Source organism: Sciurus carolinensis, chromosome 9 (genome assembly GCF_902686445.1).
Source record: "Sciurus carolinensis chromosome 9, mSciCar1.2, whole genome shotgun sequence".
NCBI classification, from domain to species: Eukaryota; Metazoa; Chordata; class Mammalia; order Rodentia; family Sciuridae; genus Sciurus; species Sciurus carolinensis.
In genome coordinates this window covers 43,567,296-43,585,168 of record NC_062221.1, presented here as the reverse complement: position 1 = coordinate 43,585,168, position 17,873 = coordinate 43,567,296, and the positions used below count along the sequence as shown (strand labels likewise).

The window sequence follows — 17,873 nt, the reverse complement described above, 5'->3', positions numbered from 1 at the left end:
TGAAAATGAATTATCTGTAGAGTTCTAGGAAAGTGGAGACTGTTTTGGTTTGGCTTTGAGGAGTATTCCCTTTGTACTAATTAACTTGAGAAAGATGCACTCACGTTGGTTTAGCTATGTAGATACAAAATTAGGTAAGTTCTGTTTAAAAAATAAAAGGGGGGGATACATAGGTACATTTCTTATGTTGGAAAGTCCCATGCCATACCATATTTAATTAGATATATCACACTTTGCATTGTTTGATTCTATAACAAAAATGCCCTAGGAAGCAAACCCTTTTGCATGTCCCACAGATCCCACACTGCTCATTCATGGGTTCATCAAAAATTTACTGGGTTCCCCTCCTGCATCAGACCCCATCCGAGACATTGGGGATCCAGTCATGTAACAGCAGCAATAAAGTGCCTAAGAGAAATAGAGAATATGTGATAAAGTAATAAATTCCAAGTGGGGAGGAAGCATAACAGGAAAATGAAGGGCCAAATGAGGGAGGAAATCGTGCAGCTCTCTGGAGAAGATCATTCCAAAAGAAGAAGCAGCAAATGCAAACCCCTGGTTGAGTATGCCAAAGCATGCAAGGAACAGCAAGGAGGGCCAAGTAACCGGAGTGCCATGAAAGAGGAGTAAGATGACGTGCGAGAGGACACCACGCGCTGCAAAAACAAGCAAACAGAAAAACTCAGCACGCTAAGAGGCCAAGTTTAGAGTAGGAAATCAATGGAAGGGGGCAAGGATAGAACCAGGGAAACTAGTCAGTAGGTTACTGCAGTGATCCAGGAGAGTACTCACGGTGGTTTGAACCTTCAACCCTGCAGGTTGCAGGGCAGGTGAGAAGGTGGTCAGATTCCATCTTCTGTTCAGAAGAAAGGCAGAGGCTAAAAGTGTAAAACAAACAACACTCTGAACCAGAGATTAGGAGACAAATTATGTCTGTAACAAATCAGATCAGATGCCACTTCCTTTCTCTGGGCCTCAGTTTTCTTATCTGTAAAATAAGGATATTGGACTAGAAGATCTAAACCTTTTATCAGCTCTGAATGAATGGGTCTGTTAATATTAATATTTACTGAACTCTTAATATGTTACAACAGTCTCCTATTGGCTTCACATTTATAAATTCACTAAAATTATAATTTATTAATCAGAGAAGTTTAGCGGTTTGCCTAAAGTCACACAGTCAGTAACTCTCAGGGCCAAGACTCAATGTGATTTTTGAAGCATAATCTTTTCTTGATAGAAACCCAAGATTTGTGCTGCCTGAAAAAGCCTGAGTGACAAGCATTGTATGATAGCTGAACATTCTAGTATGAGTCCAAGTAGCAAATTAAAGTGACCTCCAGCCAAAGTGAAGTTTGGTCATGAACTAGCCCACTTAATAATCAGTTCTCAAAATAAAGTTCAGCTCGGTGGTAGAGCCCTTGCCTAGCATATATGAGGCCCTGGGTTTGATCCTCAGTACCACATAAAAATAAACAAAATAAAAAATAAAGGTATTGTGTCCATCTACAATTAAATATATATATATATATATATTTTTTTTTTTTTTAAATAAATAAAGTTCTTTCAATCTAAGCCAAAGAAGTCACTAAGGAAATTTGGTTTTATTTATCCTTGTAACCCACATAGGATCCTCCTTCTCTGTTTCTTTATTTTGCATTTATAGCCAGAAAGAATACCAAGCTTAAATCTGCAAACCCCTGACCTTTAATTCTGCTCCCACTCAGGCAGCCTCAAGCAAGCCACAGCCTCCTGAGAAACGTAATGTGTTGATACCCATTCCACTTTCAGATTCAACAATTTTGTGTCCCTCACCAGTGAATCCTGATACCCATTCAAGTGTTAGGAACTAGGTCTGAAGATAAAGAGGGGTCTTTAAAAAAAATTGTGCCAGCTATTAGGTTGGAACACTCTCTTTTCTTCCCACCAAGAATCAAAGAGTTAAGCAACACTCTGCAATCAGAAGAAAAAGTTACTTGTTCTTCATTTACAGAGCTCAAGTGTCTTGAGAAGATCAGAATTTAACCTGGTAAAAACGTATTGTCTTGTTCTGCTGTGCCTCTGGATCGCTGATTGAGACTAAAGGAGGAAAAATAAACTTTGTTATTTTAAAAGTAATGAGAGAAATGCTCTACAGTATAATCACGGGCCTGTGAGTTTTCATGAAGAGAAATGTTACTCTGAAATTTCATCTAGTATGATAACACACATTGCAAGCGTCAATGAATCCAACTGACAGGGTGTAAGTGGGTATCTGTAAATCATCCTTGTGAATGTTTTCAAAATTATTTACCTTTCTGTGTTACTTTTTATCTCAAATCTTTAACTTATAAATCATGCTCGTTGTCATCACACAGAAATGGCATTCATTGATATACTAATTTGGTTTTTTAAGATGAAAGTGTGATAGAGTCGTATGTCACTTAGCCACTCTGTTCTGCTCAGGACTGTTGACACAGGCAAAGAAAACAGGGGAGAATACAAATTTGGGGAATGGGGCAGGCAGTCAGTTGAGGAAGAAGAGAGAAAAGCAAATGGGAACATTTTATTTACTTTCCACATCCCCATTCAAACCTGAATCCGTCCAGAAACTCTTCAGAGAGAGGCTGCACACAGCCCTATCATCCATTGGCCAGTCATTTGGGCTGACTAATGTGTAGCTGGGTTAGTCCTTCTGAGAGTACTGCTGTCTTTTCAAAGATTCAGCATCCGTACCACTCATTTGCAAAGCAGTTTTTCTGGCAATCAGGCTTTTCCTGAGTGTCTTGTTCTTTAAGGAGTCTCCACAGATTTATTGCAATTTGATTGTGAATCTTCTAGCTTCTGGTTATGGGCTTCCTCATTAGCATATCCCCAAATTCCTTTACAGTGTGTGCTCCAAGCTCGGCTAAGCAATTCTGTCCATGGCCTAATGCAGCTCAAGTAGAGAAACCTAAGTGCTCGTATTGCTGACCATGCTGGGGAGGGGAGGAAAACTTTGAGGGCAAGCAGGAAGGGAGACAAGGTCCAAAGAGCTGAGAAGATGCCAGTCTCCCAGGATAAATCTTTGCAATTCTTGGGATAAATGGAGTCTGTGCCAGCGTATCCAGGATAGCCCCCTCTAGTAGAGAAGCCTCTACAAAGCTCTGGCAGAATCTTAAAAGACTGCACCTTTGGGGCACTCAGACCTGAAGAGGAGGACCCCATCCTTCAGTATTATACACAGCAAAACCAACTCTACCCTAAGGAATAGAGAAGGTCAAAAGCCTGAGTCCCATTCAGCTCCCTACCAACGTGAAATGCTGCAAATCTAGATGATGACTTTCAGTTATCACTTTCATCTATCGCCCCTTCCTTTGACTGAAAGGGGAAAGTCTGGAGTACATTTTTTCTATCAGTCAGCTTTCCATCATTGTGACAAAATACCTGAGATAATCAGTTCAATAAGGGAAAAGGTTTACTTTGGCTGAGTTTAAATCTTTTGTTCCATGGTGACTTGACCCCGTTGTTTTCAGCCTGTGATAGCTCAGTACACCTTAGTGGGAGTAAACAGCAGAGAAGAACTGTTTACCTCGTAGCTGCTAGAAATCAAAGAAAGAGACATGAAGGGCTGGGGTCCTTCAAGGTCATGCTTTCAATGACTTAATTTCCTTCTCACAAGGCCCCTACTTAAAGTTCTGTCACCTTCCAATGGCACCACAGGCTGAGGGACTAAGGTTTCATGGAGCCTCTCGGGGGACAGTCAAGATCCAGGCTAAAGCAGTCATTAAACATTTTCAGCAGCTACATCTGCCAATCACCCATTTCCCACCTGTACTTGGCCTTGCCTCCAAAACTAAGAACACTTCTTTTATATTCTTTGTTCACTGAAAATACTGTATTTTAAAACTTTGATGATTTGGCATGAAATTTCTACAGTGGAAGAAGTATTTCTGTACAAGAGTCAAATCCTAGCCTGGCCCTCATCTAGGGAGCATGTATCCAAGAGCTTAGCCATTTTTAAACAGGAGTTTATCAAAGTGCCGACAGAGCTAATCTGATATCATGCACATGGACCTAATAAAAGTCTGTTATTCAACAAATAATCAAGCTATCCTCCTGTCTGAAGCTTGCTTCTGAGTAACTATCACAATTGAAACAAGCTATAGAAAAATTTACTTCATATAAATAAGTTAATACTGACAATGATGAATGTTATCAGTGATTATTATTGATCTCAGTTTGTTTCAAGCTCTTCAACACATTTTCACATTTAATGATTGCAACAACCCTAGAACAGAGACATCATTATCTCTCCTTTAAAAGACAAGAAAAAAGAGCTTTGTAAAATTAATAAAGAAACGAACTCAAGTTTGTAGTGCCAGGGTTTGGTTTTGAGTCAGACTTGAGTCAAAAATAGTGTTCCCAATCACTATCTGGAATATTTATGTCCAAACAAATGCAAATGCTAAAAGTCAGTGGCACAAGCACAGATCTGTAAGGAAGCCAATGAGACAGGCTCTGCATCTTCTCTGTGGCAGTGAGTGGGATAGAAGCATCAGAGACTATTGTGGGCATCCTCCATCCTTCTCTCGAGCACAGCCTACTGCCCATCTGGACACTTACCCACACTGCTTTGCAGCAGCTGCCTGACCAAATCTGAACCCCAGCACCCACAACTCTTGCCTGAATCATACTGCTTTTATGTCTCCCCTCAGTAGACACATTGTGTTTAGTTTGGCTTTGACAATTCATCATTTTTCCCCTTCCTGCAACTTCAGGACTTCAAGAAAACAGAAGTCCAGTCATTCCTGCGGTGCTCTTACTGTTGCTCTGAAGGTCACTCTTCAGTGAGTCATCTGCATTAGCATTCTGGGGTGCTCCAGGCTTCCAAGGGAAGCACAGTTCTATGGTGCACATCGATCATAACTGCACCCCAAACTTTACCATCACAACACAGAAGACCTTGAGGCTGGGCCTGGAACAAGGCATTATTTACCTCCTGCACTTTTTGGGTTCTTTGCCTGCCTGACCCATTTAAAGCTAATATAGGGACATGACTAAGCAGAAATTGGAAGTTCTCATATTATTTCAAATCTGTTAGTGTTTTATCTTTGCAAAGACTTTTCAGAATGCATCTTTTAAAAGTTGAGGGTAGTATTGATTGGGGCATATAGGAGAAGAACATATATATCTCGATAGCACGTTAGACTGAAGAGTAAATTGCAGTTCATTCTACAAGTTGCTTCCTTTAAATTACTAAAAGTGTCTTCTTCGCTTGGTAGCCCAGCATTTTATGGCATATATTTTATATAGTTATGCAATTCTTCATAATTCTTGAAATAAAAGAACAACAGCTTATACCACTTCGTGGCTAAATGAACCATAGGACATCTTCCATTCTGAATTGAAAGTGGGATTAATACAGAGTTCACAGCAATTGACTTGTAGCTTATTCAGTCATTTACAATATACTCATTACAGCTTCCATATTTGGAGAAGGACAAGAATAAAAGTGCCTTATATGCAATTATATGGGAAAGTATGGGTCATTTGTCATTCTATGACTTCCTTAAAACAGAAACATGTGGAGATGAAGACAAGACACACACAAATTCTGTAAGCACAATAAACCCGTATCTCTTAGTAGTATCAAACTATATGAAACTTATGTGCACTCTACTAAAATGGCCTTTTGTTGAAGAACAGACTCTAGAGGAACATGAGTTAATGGGTGAAAAGACAACTGTGTGCATATGTTGAAGAGATCCTAACCCAGAGATAGGGTGAAGTTAGGTCCACCTCTTATTGTGTTAAAAGGAATTCAGGATGTTTTTGCTTCCCACTGTGTCTTCTAGATAGAATCCCTGCCATATCAGTGTCAGAAAAGCACAGCTAAACCACAAAGTTGAAATGAGATCTCAAGTCTCAAAACGAAATGCCCAAAATGTCCAGATTTCATTCACAGATCATTCTTCAAAACAAGAATGAGGAAGGCTCAAGTGAAACGAAGAAGATCATCAATAGATGCCAAGATGGGAATATTAGAGATATTAGAATTTTCTGAGAGATGTTGTAAAACAACCATCATAAAAATGAGCAATCATAAGCACGCTTAGATGAAAAAAAGTCTCAGCATGTAAACAAAAAAACCCATCAAAAGTAGAAGATATAAAGTAGAAACAATTCAAAATTTTAGAACTGAAAACTCACTAAACAGAAAACCTCATTAGATGGACTCAACAGCAGAATGAAGGGAACAGAGGAAATTAACAGTGAAATGAGAATAGGACAATTCAAATATGAACAATAAGGGGAAAATAGATGAGGAGATAAATGAAGAGAATCTCTGGGACCTGTGGGACTGTAACAACCAGTCTCATATTTGTGTGGTGGGCAGGGCTGAAAAGGTTCTTAGAGAAGCAACGTAAACTTTCCAAATTTCCAAAAGACGTAAAACTAAAGATTCAAGAGGTTGAGTTAAATAAAAAATAAAAATAAAAATCCAAAGAAATTGATACCAGAATACGTCAGACTCAAACTTGTGAAAACTAAAGACAAAAATTCTTGAAAGCAACGAGAGAGATGTGCACTACCTAATAAGGAAAACAACTCAGACGACAGTGTTTTTTTTCATAAGAAAATATGGAGGCCAAAGGAAAGTGGCTCAATATTTTTAAAGTATTAAAAGAAAATAATTTTTAACCCAGAGTGTTATACCCAGTGAAGATATCTTTCAGGAATAAAAAAGAAATCAAGATGTTCTCATAAGAAAACCTAAGAGAATTTTTCAACAATAGACCTACCCTATAACTAATGTCTAAAGAAAGTTCTCTAAGTGGAAAAGAAACAATAAAAGAATGATCCCAAGGTATCAAAAAGGCTTAAAGAACACAACAAGCAAAACTATGAGTATAAACAATAAACTTTACTTCTGTTCTTCATGATATGTGATGATAGAAGCAAAACAAAAACTGTATAATGTGGTTCTAAATGTATATTGAGGAAATATTTAAGACAAGAATATTGTAAACTGGGGAGAATGAAGAGACATTTGGAAAGTATTGATTTTGCACTTCAGTCAAACAAATGAAGATATCAACAGGCCATGATAAACACACGCACACAGTATATTATCTGGAGTAACTACTTTAAAAGCAATACAAAAGATATACCCAAAACACTAGACATATCAAAGTATAATTCTAAAAACTGTATAAGTATTCACAGGAAGAGTAAAACAAAAAATAAAATCATAGACTAAGTTCTAACATACCAATAATTACATTAAATTTAAATGGCCTAAATATGACAATTAAAAGCAGAGACTGGCACAGTTGATTTCAAAATATGACCCAACTATATGCTCTCTACTAACTTACTTCAAATATAATAGCACTTCAAATATAATCAAATCAAAAGACAGAAAAGGATATACCATGTAAACCTTAATAAAAGGAAAGAAGTAATGACTGATATCAGACATAGTAGAACTCCAAAGAAAATTACCAGAGAAAGGAAGGGATATTCCATAATAATGAAAGGATCAATTCACCATAAAGACATAACAATTCTAAATGTGTATGCACAAACAACAGGACTTGAAATTATATAAGGCAAAAGTTGATAGGATTAAAAAAGACTAATAGACATGTCCACAATAACAGTTGGAGATTTCAACACCCCTCTCTCACCAATTAATAGAACAAATGTAAAATATAAAATCATCAAGGATACAGAATAACTCAACTATCCACAAACAGGACCATCAGTCAACACCATCTAACCTACATTTAAAGAAAAATTCACCCACAAACAGCAGAATATACTTTCTTTTCAAATGTCCATGTAACATGTAACAAATAGACTATATCCTAATCATAAATGAACCTTAACAAGTTTTTTTTTTTTTTCAAAATGAACTCATAAGAAAGTATTCTTCAACCACAATGGATACAAACTTGAAATCAAGAACAGAAAGATAACAGGAACATTTCCCAAAGGCTTGGATATAGTTCATGGATCAAAAGAGAAAGCCTCAAGAAAATGGAAAAAATACCTGAACACAACATATGAAAATGTGTGGGACATAGCTAGAACAGCACTAAGAAATTCATAATGGATGCATTATGAGAGAAAAATCTCAAATCAGTAATTGAAGCCCTACCTCAAAAAACGAGAATATGCAGAGTATGGTATTTGTGTATGGAATCTGTGCTTTATTCCTATTTTTCCCACCGCTTTGATGAGTAAAATATTGTATGTGTTGTTAAAGAAATACAGATTATTGCTTTAATAGAATGATAATTATGAAAATAAAACGTGAAACTATATATAAAATACTAGAACTATAAAAGGAAAATTAATATAAAGCATGCAGAAAAAAAACTTATAATAAAGACTAGCAAGACTGATGAAGAAAAAGAAGACACAAATCACTAATATCAATAATAAGTTGGAAAATCACTAGAGATACTGTAGACACTAAAAGGATAAGGGAATGCTTTAAGCAATTCTACCTATAAAATACTACAACTTGGATTAAATGTACCAGTTCCTTAAAAAAATACAAACTAACATAGCTTATCCAATAAAAAATAATATGAATAACCCTATAACTATTTATAATTATAAGCTCACAAAAAGGAAATCTTTGAGCTTACCTGGTTTCACTGAATAATAGTACTATTTAAAGAGTGAACCCTAATTCTATATAATTTCTTTTTTTTACCAGTTTGGCAAACCATCTACACAATTTATTTTAAAGACTACAGGAGGAAGTAACACTTTCCAATTTATACTATAAAACTAGTATCATTCTGATACCAAATCAGATACCAAAACAGTACCAAAAAAGGACAAACTATTGTGAATATAGATTCAAAAATCCTTAAAATATTAGCAATTAGAATTCAGCAATATATAAAAATAATTTTTGCACTATAATCAACTGAGGTTATTCCATAGATGTAAGGATGTTCAAGTATTTAAAAATCAATGTATTCTACTATATTAATAAGCTACAGACAGAAAATCAACTGAGCATATCAACTGATGTAGAAAAAGCATTTGAAGAATGGGGAGTGGTTCACTCCTCAGTCAATACCCAAAAGACTTAAAGTCTGCATACTACAGTGATGCAGCCACATCAATATTTATAGCATCTCAAATCACAATAACTAAGCTACAGAACCAACCTGGATGCCCTTCAATAAATGAATGGATCAAGAAACTGTGGTATATACACACAATGGAATATTACTCAGACTTAAAGGAGAATAAAACTATGGCATTTACAGGTAAAAGGATGGAGTTGGAGAATATCCTATTAAGTGAAATATATCAATCCCAAAAAACCAAAGGCCAACTGTTTTCTCTGATTTATGTGGATTCTGATCCATAATGGGGTGGAGGTGAATGGAGGTATTTTGGATTGGGCAGAGGGGAGTGAGGGGAGGGAAGGGGGTAGGGAATGGGAAATATGGTGGAATGAGATGAACATCATTACCCTAGGTACTTGTATGATTGCATGAATGGTATGACTCTACATCATGTACAACCAGAGAAATGAATAGTTGTGCTCCATTTGTGTACAATGAATCAAAATGCATTCTGCTGTCATGTATAACTAATTAGAACAAATTAAATTTTAAAAATAAATATAAAAAAAGAAAAAGCATTTGAAAAATTCAACACTCGTTCACAATAAAAATGCTCAGAAAATTAGAAATGTGGGGGAACCTCTTCAAATTGTTAAGTAGTATCTACAAAAATGCTACAGCTAACATTACCCTTTATAGGAAAAGAATGTTTGTTTTCCCTCTAAGATCAGCATCAAGTCAAGGGTGTCAGTTCTCATCAGCTTTACTCAACATAGTGCTGGAATTCTAGTCACTGCAATAATAAGACAATAAAAATTAATAATAATAGGAATGAAGAACAGAAATGAAAAAATAAAACTGCCTATATTTGCAGATGATATAATTGTCCCATAGAAAATCCCACAGGATATATGAAAGACTCAGTGACTTAAGCTATGTTGCAAGATACAAGATAAAAGTTCAAGATTTCATTGTATTTCTATGTACTAGCAGGGACTATGGACACTGGAACTTAAGATACAGCACCATTTACAATTGTTCAAAAAAATAATTAAAATTTTTCAAAATAAAATATTTTGGTGTGAATCTAACAAAGCATATGCAGGACATGTATGTCCAAAATCCACAAAACAGTGATGAAAAAAATTGAAGCTCTAAACCAATAGAGAGAGAATTAGAAGATTTAGAAGATGCGGCATGGTATAGACATCCATCGCTCAATTGATATAGAGTTTTAACATAATTTCTATTAAAATTCTAACAAGATGTTTCATAGAGACAGACAAGATTATGCTAACATTTATAGAGAAAGGCAAAGGAAACAGACTAGCTAAAACACTTTGGGAAAGAATGAAGTGGGAGGAATCAGTCTACCCAATTTAAAGACTTTTTATATAGCTTCAGTAATCAAGACTTTGTGGTATTGGTGAAGGGACAGAAGCATAGCTCAATGGAACAAAATAGAGAACCCAGAAATAAACTTATATAAATATGTTCAACTGACTTTTTTTTTATAAAGGTGCAAAAGCAATTCAATGGAGGAAGGAGCTTTCTCAACAAATGGTGCTGGAGCATATGGACAACCACAGCAAAAAAAAAAAAAAAAAAAAAAAAAAAAAAAAAAAAAAAAAAAGCCCCAAGAGCCATGATCTAACTCAAAGAAATTAACTCAAAATAGGCCACAGACCTAAATTTAAAATGTAAAACTATAAAACTTTTAGAAGAAAAACAGGAGAAAATCTTTGGGGTCTTTTTCTAATTGATCAATTAGACTTCATCAAAATTAAAAACTTTTGATCAGTGAAACTATTTAAAAGGACAAGCATAGAGTGAGAGAAAAGATATGCAAACCACGTATCTTACAAAGAATTAATATATAGAAAGTATAAAGAACTCTCAAAATTCCAACAGTATCTGGGCATGGTGGTGCATGCCTATAATCCCAGTGACTCTGGAGGCTGAGACAGGAGGATCAGCCCTAAACAGCTTAGTAAGACCCTGTCTCTAAGCATCCCTGGGTTCAATCCCTAGTACCAATTAATTAATTAATTAATTAATTCAACAGTATAATAAACTCAATCCAATTTGAAAATGAGCAAAGATATAAACAGATAGATCACCACTGTGAATGTCTAGTAAAAGATGTTCAACATCACTAGCCATTAGGGAAATAGAACCACAATGAGATGATGTTTTATATGTATACTATAAATAATATATAAACATATATAAATAATGTTATATATATGTATATGATATATAATATATCAGAATGGCTAACATAAAAAATAGTGGCAACACTAAATGTTAATAAGAATGTAGAGAAATTGAATAATTCATGCATTGCTAATGGGAATGAAAAATGGTATAACCACAGTAAGAGTAATTACATGACCACAGAAACTGCTATCATGTTTTATATGGCTGTACCATACAAAATAATGTGGCAGTTTCTTTTAAAAAATAAATAAATATGCAACTCCCTCATGACCCAAGAACACGGGACATTTATGCCAGAGAAATGAAGACGTATGTTCACACAAAAACCTGTACACAAATGTTCACATCAACTTGTTCATAGTAACACAAACTTTAAATAATCTAGCTATCCTTTAAAGGGTGAATAGTTTAACCAACTATGGTACATGGTACATCCATACCATGTAACATTACTTAGCATTAAAAAGAAACAAATTATTGATATAATAACCTGAATAAATTTCCAGAAACATATAGAGTTACATACTATCTGATTCCTTTTAAATAACCTTCATTTCTATAATTTTGTCATTACAAGAAGGTAATTTATGAGAACTGATTTGTGACTGCCAGAGGTTAAATAAGATGCAGGTCAGGAGAAAACTGGATGGGCAACATGAGCCATGTGTGGTAGTGAAGGCCTAGAATCCAAGCTACTTGGGATGCTGAGGCAAAAGGATGGCAAAGTTGAGGCCAGCCTCAGCAATTTAGCAAGACCCCATCTCAAAATTAAATAAAGGGCCGGGGATGGAATTCAGTGCTAGTGTGCTTGCCTAACATGCACAAGGCCCTGGGTTCAATCTCCAAAACTACCCAAAAAAAAAAAGGTAACATGAAAAGATTTTGTGGTGATAGAACTGTTCTGTGTTTTGACTGTATAAATATCAATGTCTTGTGTGTGGTATTCTTTTATAGTTTTGCCAGATGTTTGCATGAAGGGGAAATGGGTAAAGGGAACAAAGTTTCTTCCTCTATTACTTCTTAGTGATGCATGTGCATCTACAAATATCCCAACATGAAAAGTTTAGTAATATATACTCAAACCTTCAGATAAATTATACCACTAAATAATGTTGAAAACAGAATTTTAAAAAATTATGCATGGTGCCTTAGTCTGTTCAGTCTGCTATAATAAAATACCATAAGCCAAATGGTTTCTAAACAACAGAAATTTATTTCTCATAATTCTGGAGATAGGGAAGTCCAAGATCAAGGCAACAGCAGATTTAGTGTCCAGTAAAGCCTAGTGTTCTAGTTTGCAGATCATGTCTTCTTACTGTTCTTCACATGGTGTTTGTAATTAAAGAGCTGATAATACGAGGCTGGGGGTATAGCTCACTTCTAGAGAGTTTGCATAGCACATGTAAGGTCCTAGGTTCAATCCTCAGTACAGCACAGGAAAAAAAAAAAAGAGTCTGTAATACAGTCTGGCATGGAGATTTTTGCATGTTTTATAACATCTCAAGAGTAGGTACCTCAGATTTTCATGTTGTACTCTTATGATTAAAATCCTGAACAATATACCAAATCCACTAAATGATAAAAGAGGAATATAAGGGTTTGTCTGTTTGAATACTAGCCATAATTAAAGGAAACTGACATATTACAGTAGAAACAGCTCTGTTTCAGAAATTAAGTTTATTTTAGAAATTAATTTCAAGCCTGTTTGAAAACAATTGTAATTCTAATAAGAATTACAATTCAAACCATTATGGATGATAAATATTTAAAAGCATTTGGTCTGGAAATTAAATTGGAACAGAGCAAAGAAACTCATGTTATGAAATCCACTCTGGTAGAGTGAAATGTCTGTTTTGCAGAGAGGATTTTGATCCAAACTGCTAATCATTGAAAATACATTCTTACTCTGTAACCACCATGATAGTCATAGAAACCTAATATTTATTCCTCAAGCTTCTTTCTTCTAGGATAAAAAAAAAATCTTTTAAAACCTTATTTTTTAAGTGAAAATTTTTTGAGCATCCAATTCCCAAGGCATGAACACATGCAAGCAAACCCATATGCACATTCTTAATCTTCTTTCTTGGATCCAGACTACATGGAATCTAATAGGAAGCCCCAAATTCAAGGCCAGCATCTTCCTTCTTGGTGTGACTTCAGAAGAAGTCTAAATTAGACTTCTTCTCACTGCCATTACTGGCAGGAGTCCGCTCTTGTTCTCAAGACCCACACTGAGCCTGGGTAGGGGGCACCCACCAAGTGGTAACCTTCGAACTGTAGAAAAGGTGAATTTTTGAAAGCATCAAAAGTCATGTGTGAGGAGAAAGTCAGAACTTACTTGCGTTCCTTCTCACCTCTGTCTTAAATGGTTATATTCATTTACTAGGACCACCATAGCAAAATGCCACAGCTCTGAGTGGCTTAAATGACAGAAATGTATTGTTTCACACTCCTGGAGACTAGGAGCCTAAAATCAAAGCGTCCACAAGGTTGGCTCCTTCTGAGGGCTGTGAGGAAGAATCTGTCCCATGCCTCTCCTCTGGTCTGGGGGGTTTGCTGGCGGTCTTTGTGGCATGTTGGCTTGTAGGAGCATCACCCCCGTCTCTGCCTGCATCCTCATACGGGACTTTCCCTATGTGCTTATCTGTCTCCAGATCTCCCTGTTTATGCAGTTTCCAGTCATTTTGGATTTGAATGACCTCAGTCTAACTTGATTACCTAGGTAAAATCCCTATCTCCAGATGAAATCATGTTGTAAAGTACTGGGAGTTAAAATTTTAATGTATGAATGTAGAGGGCAACACAATCCATATTAAACTATATTCAAATCTGTAGCAGTAATATTTGAATATAAATTAAAAGGACCTGAGAAACTAATTGATGACAACTTCCTTCCTGTTTAACATGAATTATAATCACCAGCCATCCTATAGGTCAGAATCTGCCCTCCTGCTGAGAACTTCAGTTCCCCTCAGTCATCAGACATCCCCAGATTCTCTGCAAACTCCTTTGGTCTGATGCCCGTATCACCATTAGCCAAGTCTGCATTGGCACATACATACATAAGAAAATGCCACCTACCCATTTTGCAAATGGGAAAATTAGACCCAGGATGACCACGTAGCCTCTCTGATCCAGTTAAGCAGGTAGCTTATGTACCAAAAAGAGAGTCTCAAAAAGCTTCTGCTTCAAAAAACCAGCTCATTTCCTCCCTTACATACTTACATATTTCTTTGTATTTTATTTTCCTAAGGGCTTTATAGAAATTTCTATCATTTGCAATCTGTTCTTCTTAGTTATGGGAATCTATTTTCTCTTAAGCATTTTTCTTCTCTTGACTTAAAAAAAGAAAATAAAGAACCAGCTTTACTGAAAACATGTCGCAGCTCTCCTACACGTCAGTAAGTACAGAAGCTAAAATTGCCTTACTTCACTGCACACAGTGTCATTCACCTAATGGTGTAATCCAGGGGAGCAAACCTCTGGCTCGACGATGCAAGTGCTCATCTTTAGGACTGGATGACTTAGATCTAACGTGAATACGAGTCCTGGGACTTTAAGACTCGGTGTGTCCTCAGACATTACGCAGGCCAACCCTCTCTTAAAACAAATGTTGGTGAAAACTGAAGCTCAGAATTGTCAAGTGTCTTTCCTGGAGTCAAAGAGCAAGACTGTAATAAGTCAAGCTAAAAACAACTCAATGCTCCTGCTGAGTCTTCACCCAGGAACCTTTCTACCTCTGCCCATTTCAAGTATGTTATTCACACCTTGCCTTAATAGTCTCAAAGCTAATTAGAGGTAATAGAATTGTGGAGATGAAAACCGAGTCTATGCAATTTACAGGAGGGCCTCCTACATGCTCCATACCAAGCATCACTCCAATTATAGGAAAACACGTGGGTTTCTGAATCTGTTCAAATCTATTTTCAGAGAGTAGGATTATTGATGATCAACCATATCCTAGGTTCTGGGACTAGTGGACAACATGGACCTAGCTCCTGCCTTTGGAGTTTAAATCCAGGTGGTAAGACAAAGATAGAAATCATCATAAGCAATTAAGTGAAAAAAATTACAATGTACAGAGATGAATGAGCTGTTATGGGAATATGTCACTGAGATACCCACCCTGCAGTAGATTATAAAGGAGGACTTTTCCGCAGCATTGATGTTTAATCTGAACTCCAGAGGATACATAATGGTGCTGATAGACATCTTCCATCAGAGGATATGGCATAAGGAGGATCAAGGTGTTCAGATAACTTAGAGATGTACCACGTGGCTAAAGTCAATGGAGCGAGGTTACACAGAACCAAAGGCACATGAAACCAGTTCACCAGATCTGGACAGGCCACGTTAAACGTTTAGGATTCCACTTATAGTATTTAAGCAAGGGAAAGATGTGATCAGAGTTTTATGTTTAAGTGGTCATCTCAGTATCATTATGAGGTGGATTGAAAGGACAGCATGGAGAGAGACCAGGTGGGAGACCACATAGGCCAGGTGCAACGTGCATGCAATGTGTTCTCCAGACCCCCTGACTTAATTCTGTAGTGTCCTTTATTCCAATGATACATTTTGTGTTTCTTTGTCCTTTTTTTAATGAAAGGCAACTCAGTTAGTCAAGACTACTCTTAATGAAAATAATGTACAAAAAGAAAAGAAGCCACTTGATGGATAATTAAAAATAATTATTTTTCTGTCTCATTGAAGAAAGCTTTTTTGTTGTTGTTGCATTAGGATTGTAATTTCAAATTGTAGTTGGGCTAATTGCAAACATCTAATTGTAAAGAGCTTTGATTTAAATGATACATTTTCTGTGCAAATGACATGAGTGAGTCATCAACTCAACTATCCAAGTAATGGCAAAGTGTCATCCATTATGTTTGTGTTGATTGTGCTCTGTGTGAATTTTTCACTTATTAATTTGGTGAAAACTGGATAGCATAAATGTATGGAATACATCAAATAATGTATTGATTTCATGAGTGGATCCAAAAATATTCTGCCAAATTTATTTTGATGATTCCTGTAATGACGAGATATCATAAATGACGATGTACTTTCAGAGAAATTTACCTGGTGTCATTTTTTAAAGGCTTTCAAAAAGAATCCTCTTCACATAAATAAGTTATCTTGTTTTCTTAAGGAGTCCAACAGACAGTTTCTATAACCCAGTGTGATATAAGACCTAAGCATAACATATGGATGAGTGCCACCATTTATTATTCTCTTTTTGACAATTTGAATTATCTTTTGGATATTACTCTGAAAGATAAATCAAACTGTTTAAAAGTGGAACTCAAAATTGGAAAATTGAAGTTCTAAGTGCTTTCATCTTGAGTAGTAAGTGCTCTAGCTTTGAGCTAACTTTATGACAATGGACTCTTTAGTGAGAGATGGTAGACGAATATAATATGCAGGTCTTGGGAGTCGAGGTTGAGTATGAATTTTTATAACTACTGACTCTCATGAGAGCTCAATTCAGCACATATATAAACTTTTATATTATAGTTCCTTCAGACAAACAGTATAATACATTCAACCAACTACCACTGAATAATTAAGAATCTGGGGGGTAGAAAAACCAATAGGTTTTTTTCTTTCGACAACTATTGTTTTGGATGTCATTATTTTACCTCATTCCTTGGGGTGTAGCATTTGTAAAGGAAATGCATTTTTCCAATTTTCCTTTTGATTTAAAAGTTCTTGCCGTAAACAATTAGAATATTCATTTTTCTCCCATCTTGGCCATGGCCTTACAAGTGCTAGAGTTTCTGCTTTTGAAGGGGTGGATTTGTTTTCTCTCTTATTTTTGATAAAGGCAGCACAGAAAGACTTGCTGTAAATTAACTTTTCCCCAACCACTTCCTTTTGAGATCCCTGGTCTTGCTGTTCAAAACAGTGTGATAACGATCTCCCGTTTCCACTGCTACTACAGGAGACTGAGTGATAAAGCAAAGACCACGTGTCTGCTACATGTTCTGGAGGCAGGAGAACCTTAAATGGAAACAAAGTGGCGTCCGCCCTGTTTCCATCTACCAGTTCTGTTTCAACATGGACCTGCATTTGTCCTTTAACTTTAAGTACCCCACCCATCTTCATCAGCATACAAAACCCAGGAACACAAAAACAAATCTTCTCGTATCTGTTTATTTCTTCTAGATTGGACGAATTGAAGATTTTCTATACCAGTTAGAGGACAGTTTCTTAAAAACCAAAAAACTGAGAACTGCTAGAAGGCAAAAAACCAAAATGAAACGGCTTCAAACAGTGCAGCAAAGCTAGTCACTAAGGAGCAGGCCTCACCACCAGAAGTCCCAGGGAAGGAGGCCAAGGCGGCTGCCCAGCCCGACTGTCCCCAAGGCATGGGGTGCTACTTCCCTTGGCTCGTGGCAAAGACATTCTATGTTCATTAATCTCAACTGGCAGCAATAAATGTTCTTGGCAAGTTTGGCTTTGACTCTCGTTCATATTTGTCTTGTTTAGCGAAATAGATTATAAAATAAATATTGCTGACTCTTTATCTGCCTTGTTCTTTCAAAATTTACTAAGTTATATCAGGTCTACCCAAGAATGCCTGTAACAGACATCTAT

General features: G+C 36.3%; 1 protein-coding gene across 1 annotated transcript in view; it reads left to right on the top strand.

The window, feature by feature from the left end:
* The window catches only part of Spata16 (spermatogenesis associated 16), a 241,235-nt gene extending 223,671 nt beyond the window's left edge, over positions 1 to 17,564 (top strand). The window contains exon 10 of the mRNA XM_047565397.1: positions 17,442 to 17,564. Coding sequence (XP_047421353.1) covers positions 17,442 to 17,564 — 123 coding nt within the window. The remainder of the gene's footprint in view (positions 1 to 17,441) is intronic.
* Positions 17,565 to 17,873: the final 309 nt, after the last annotated feature.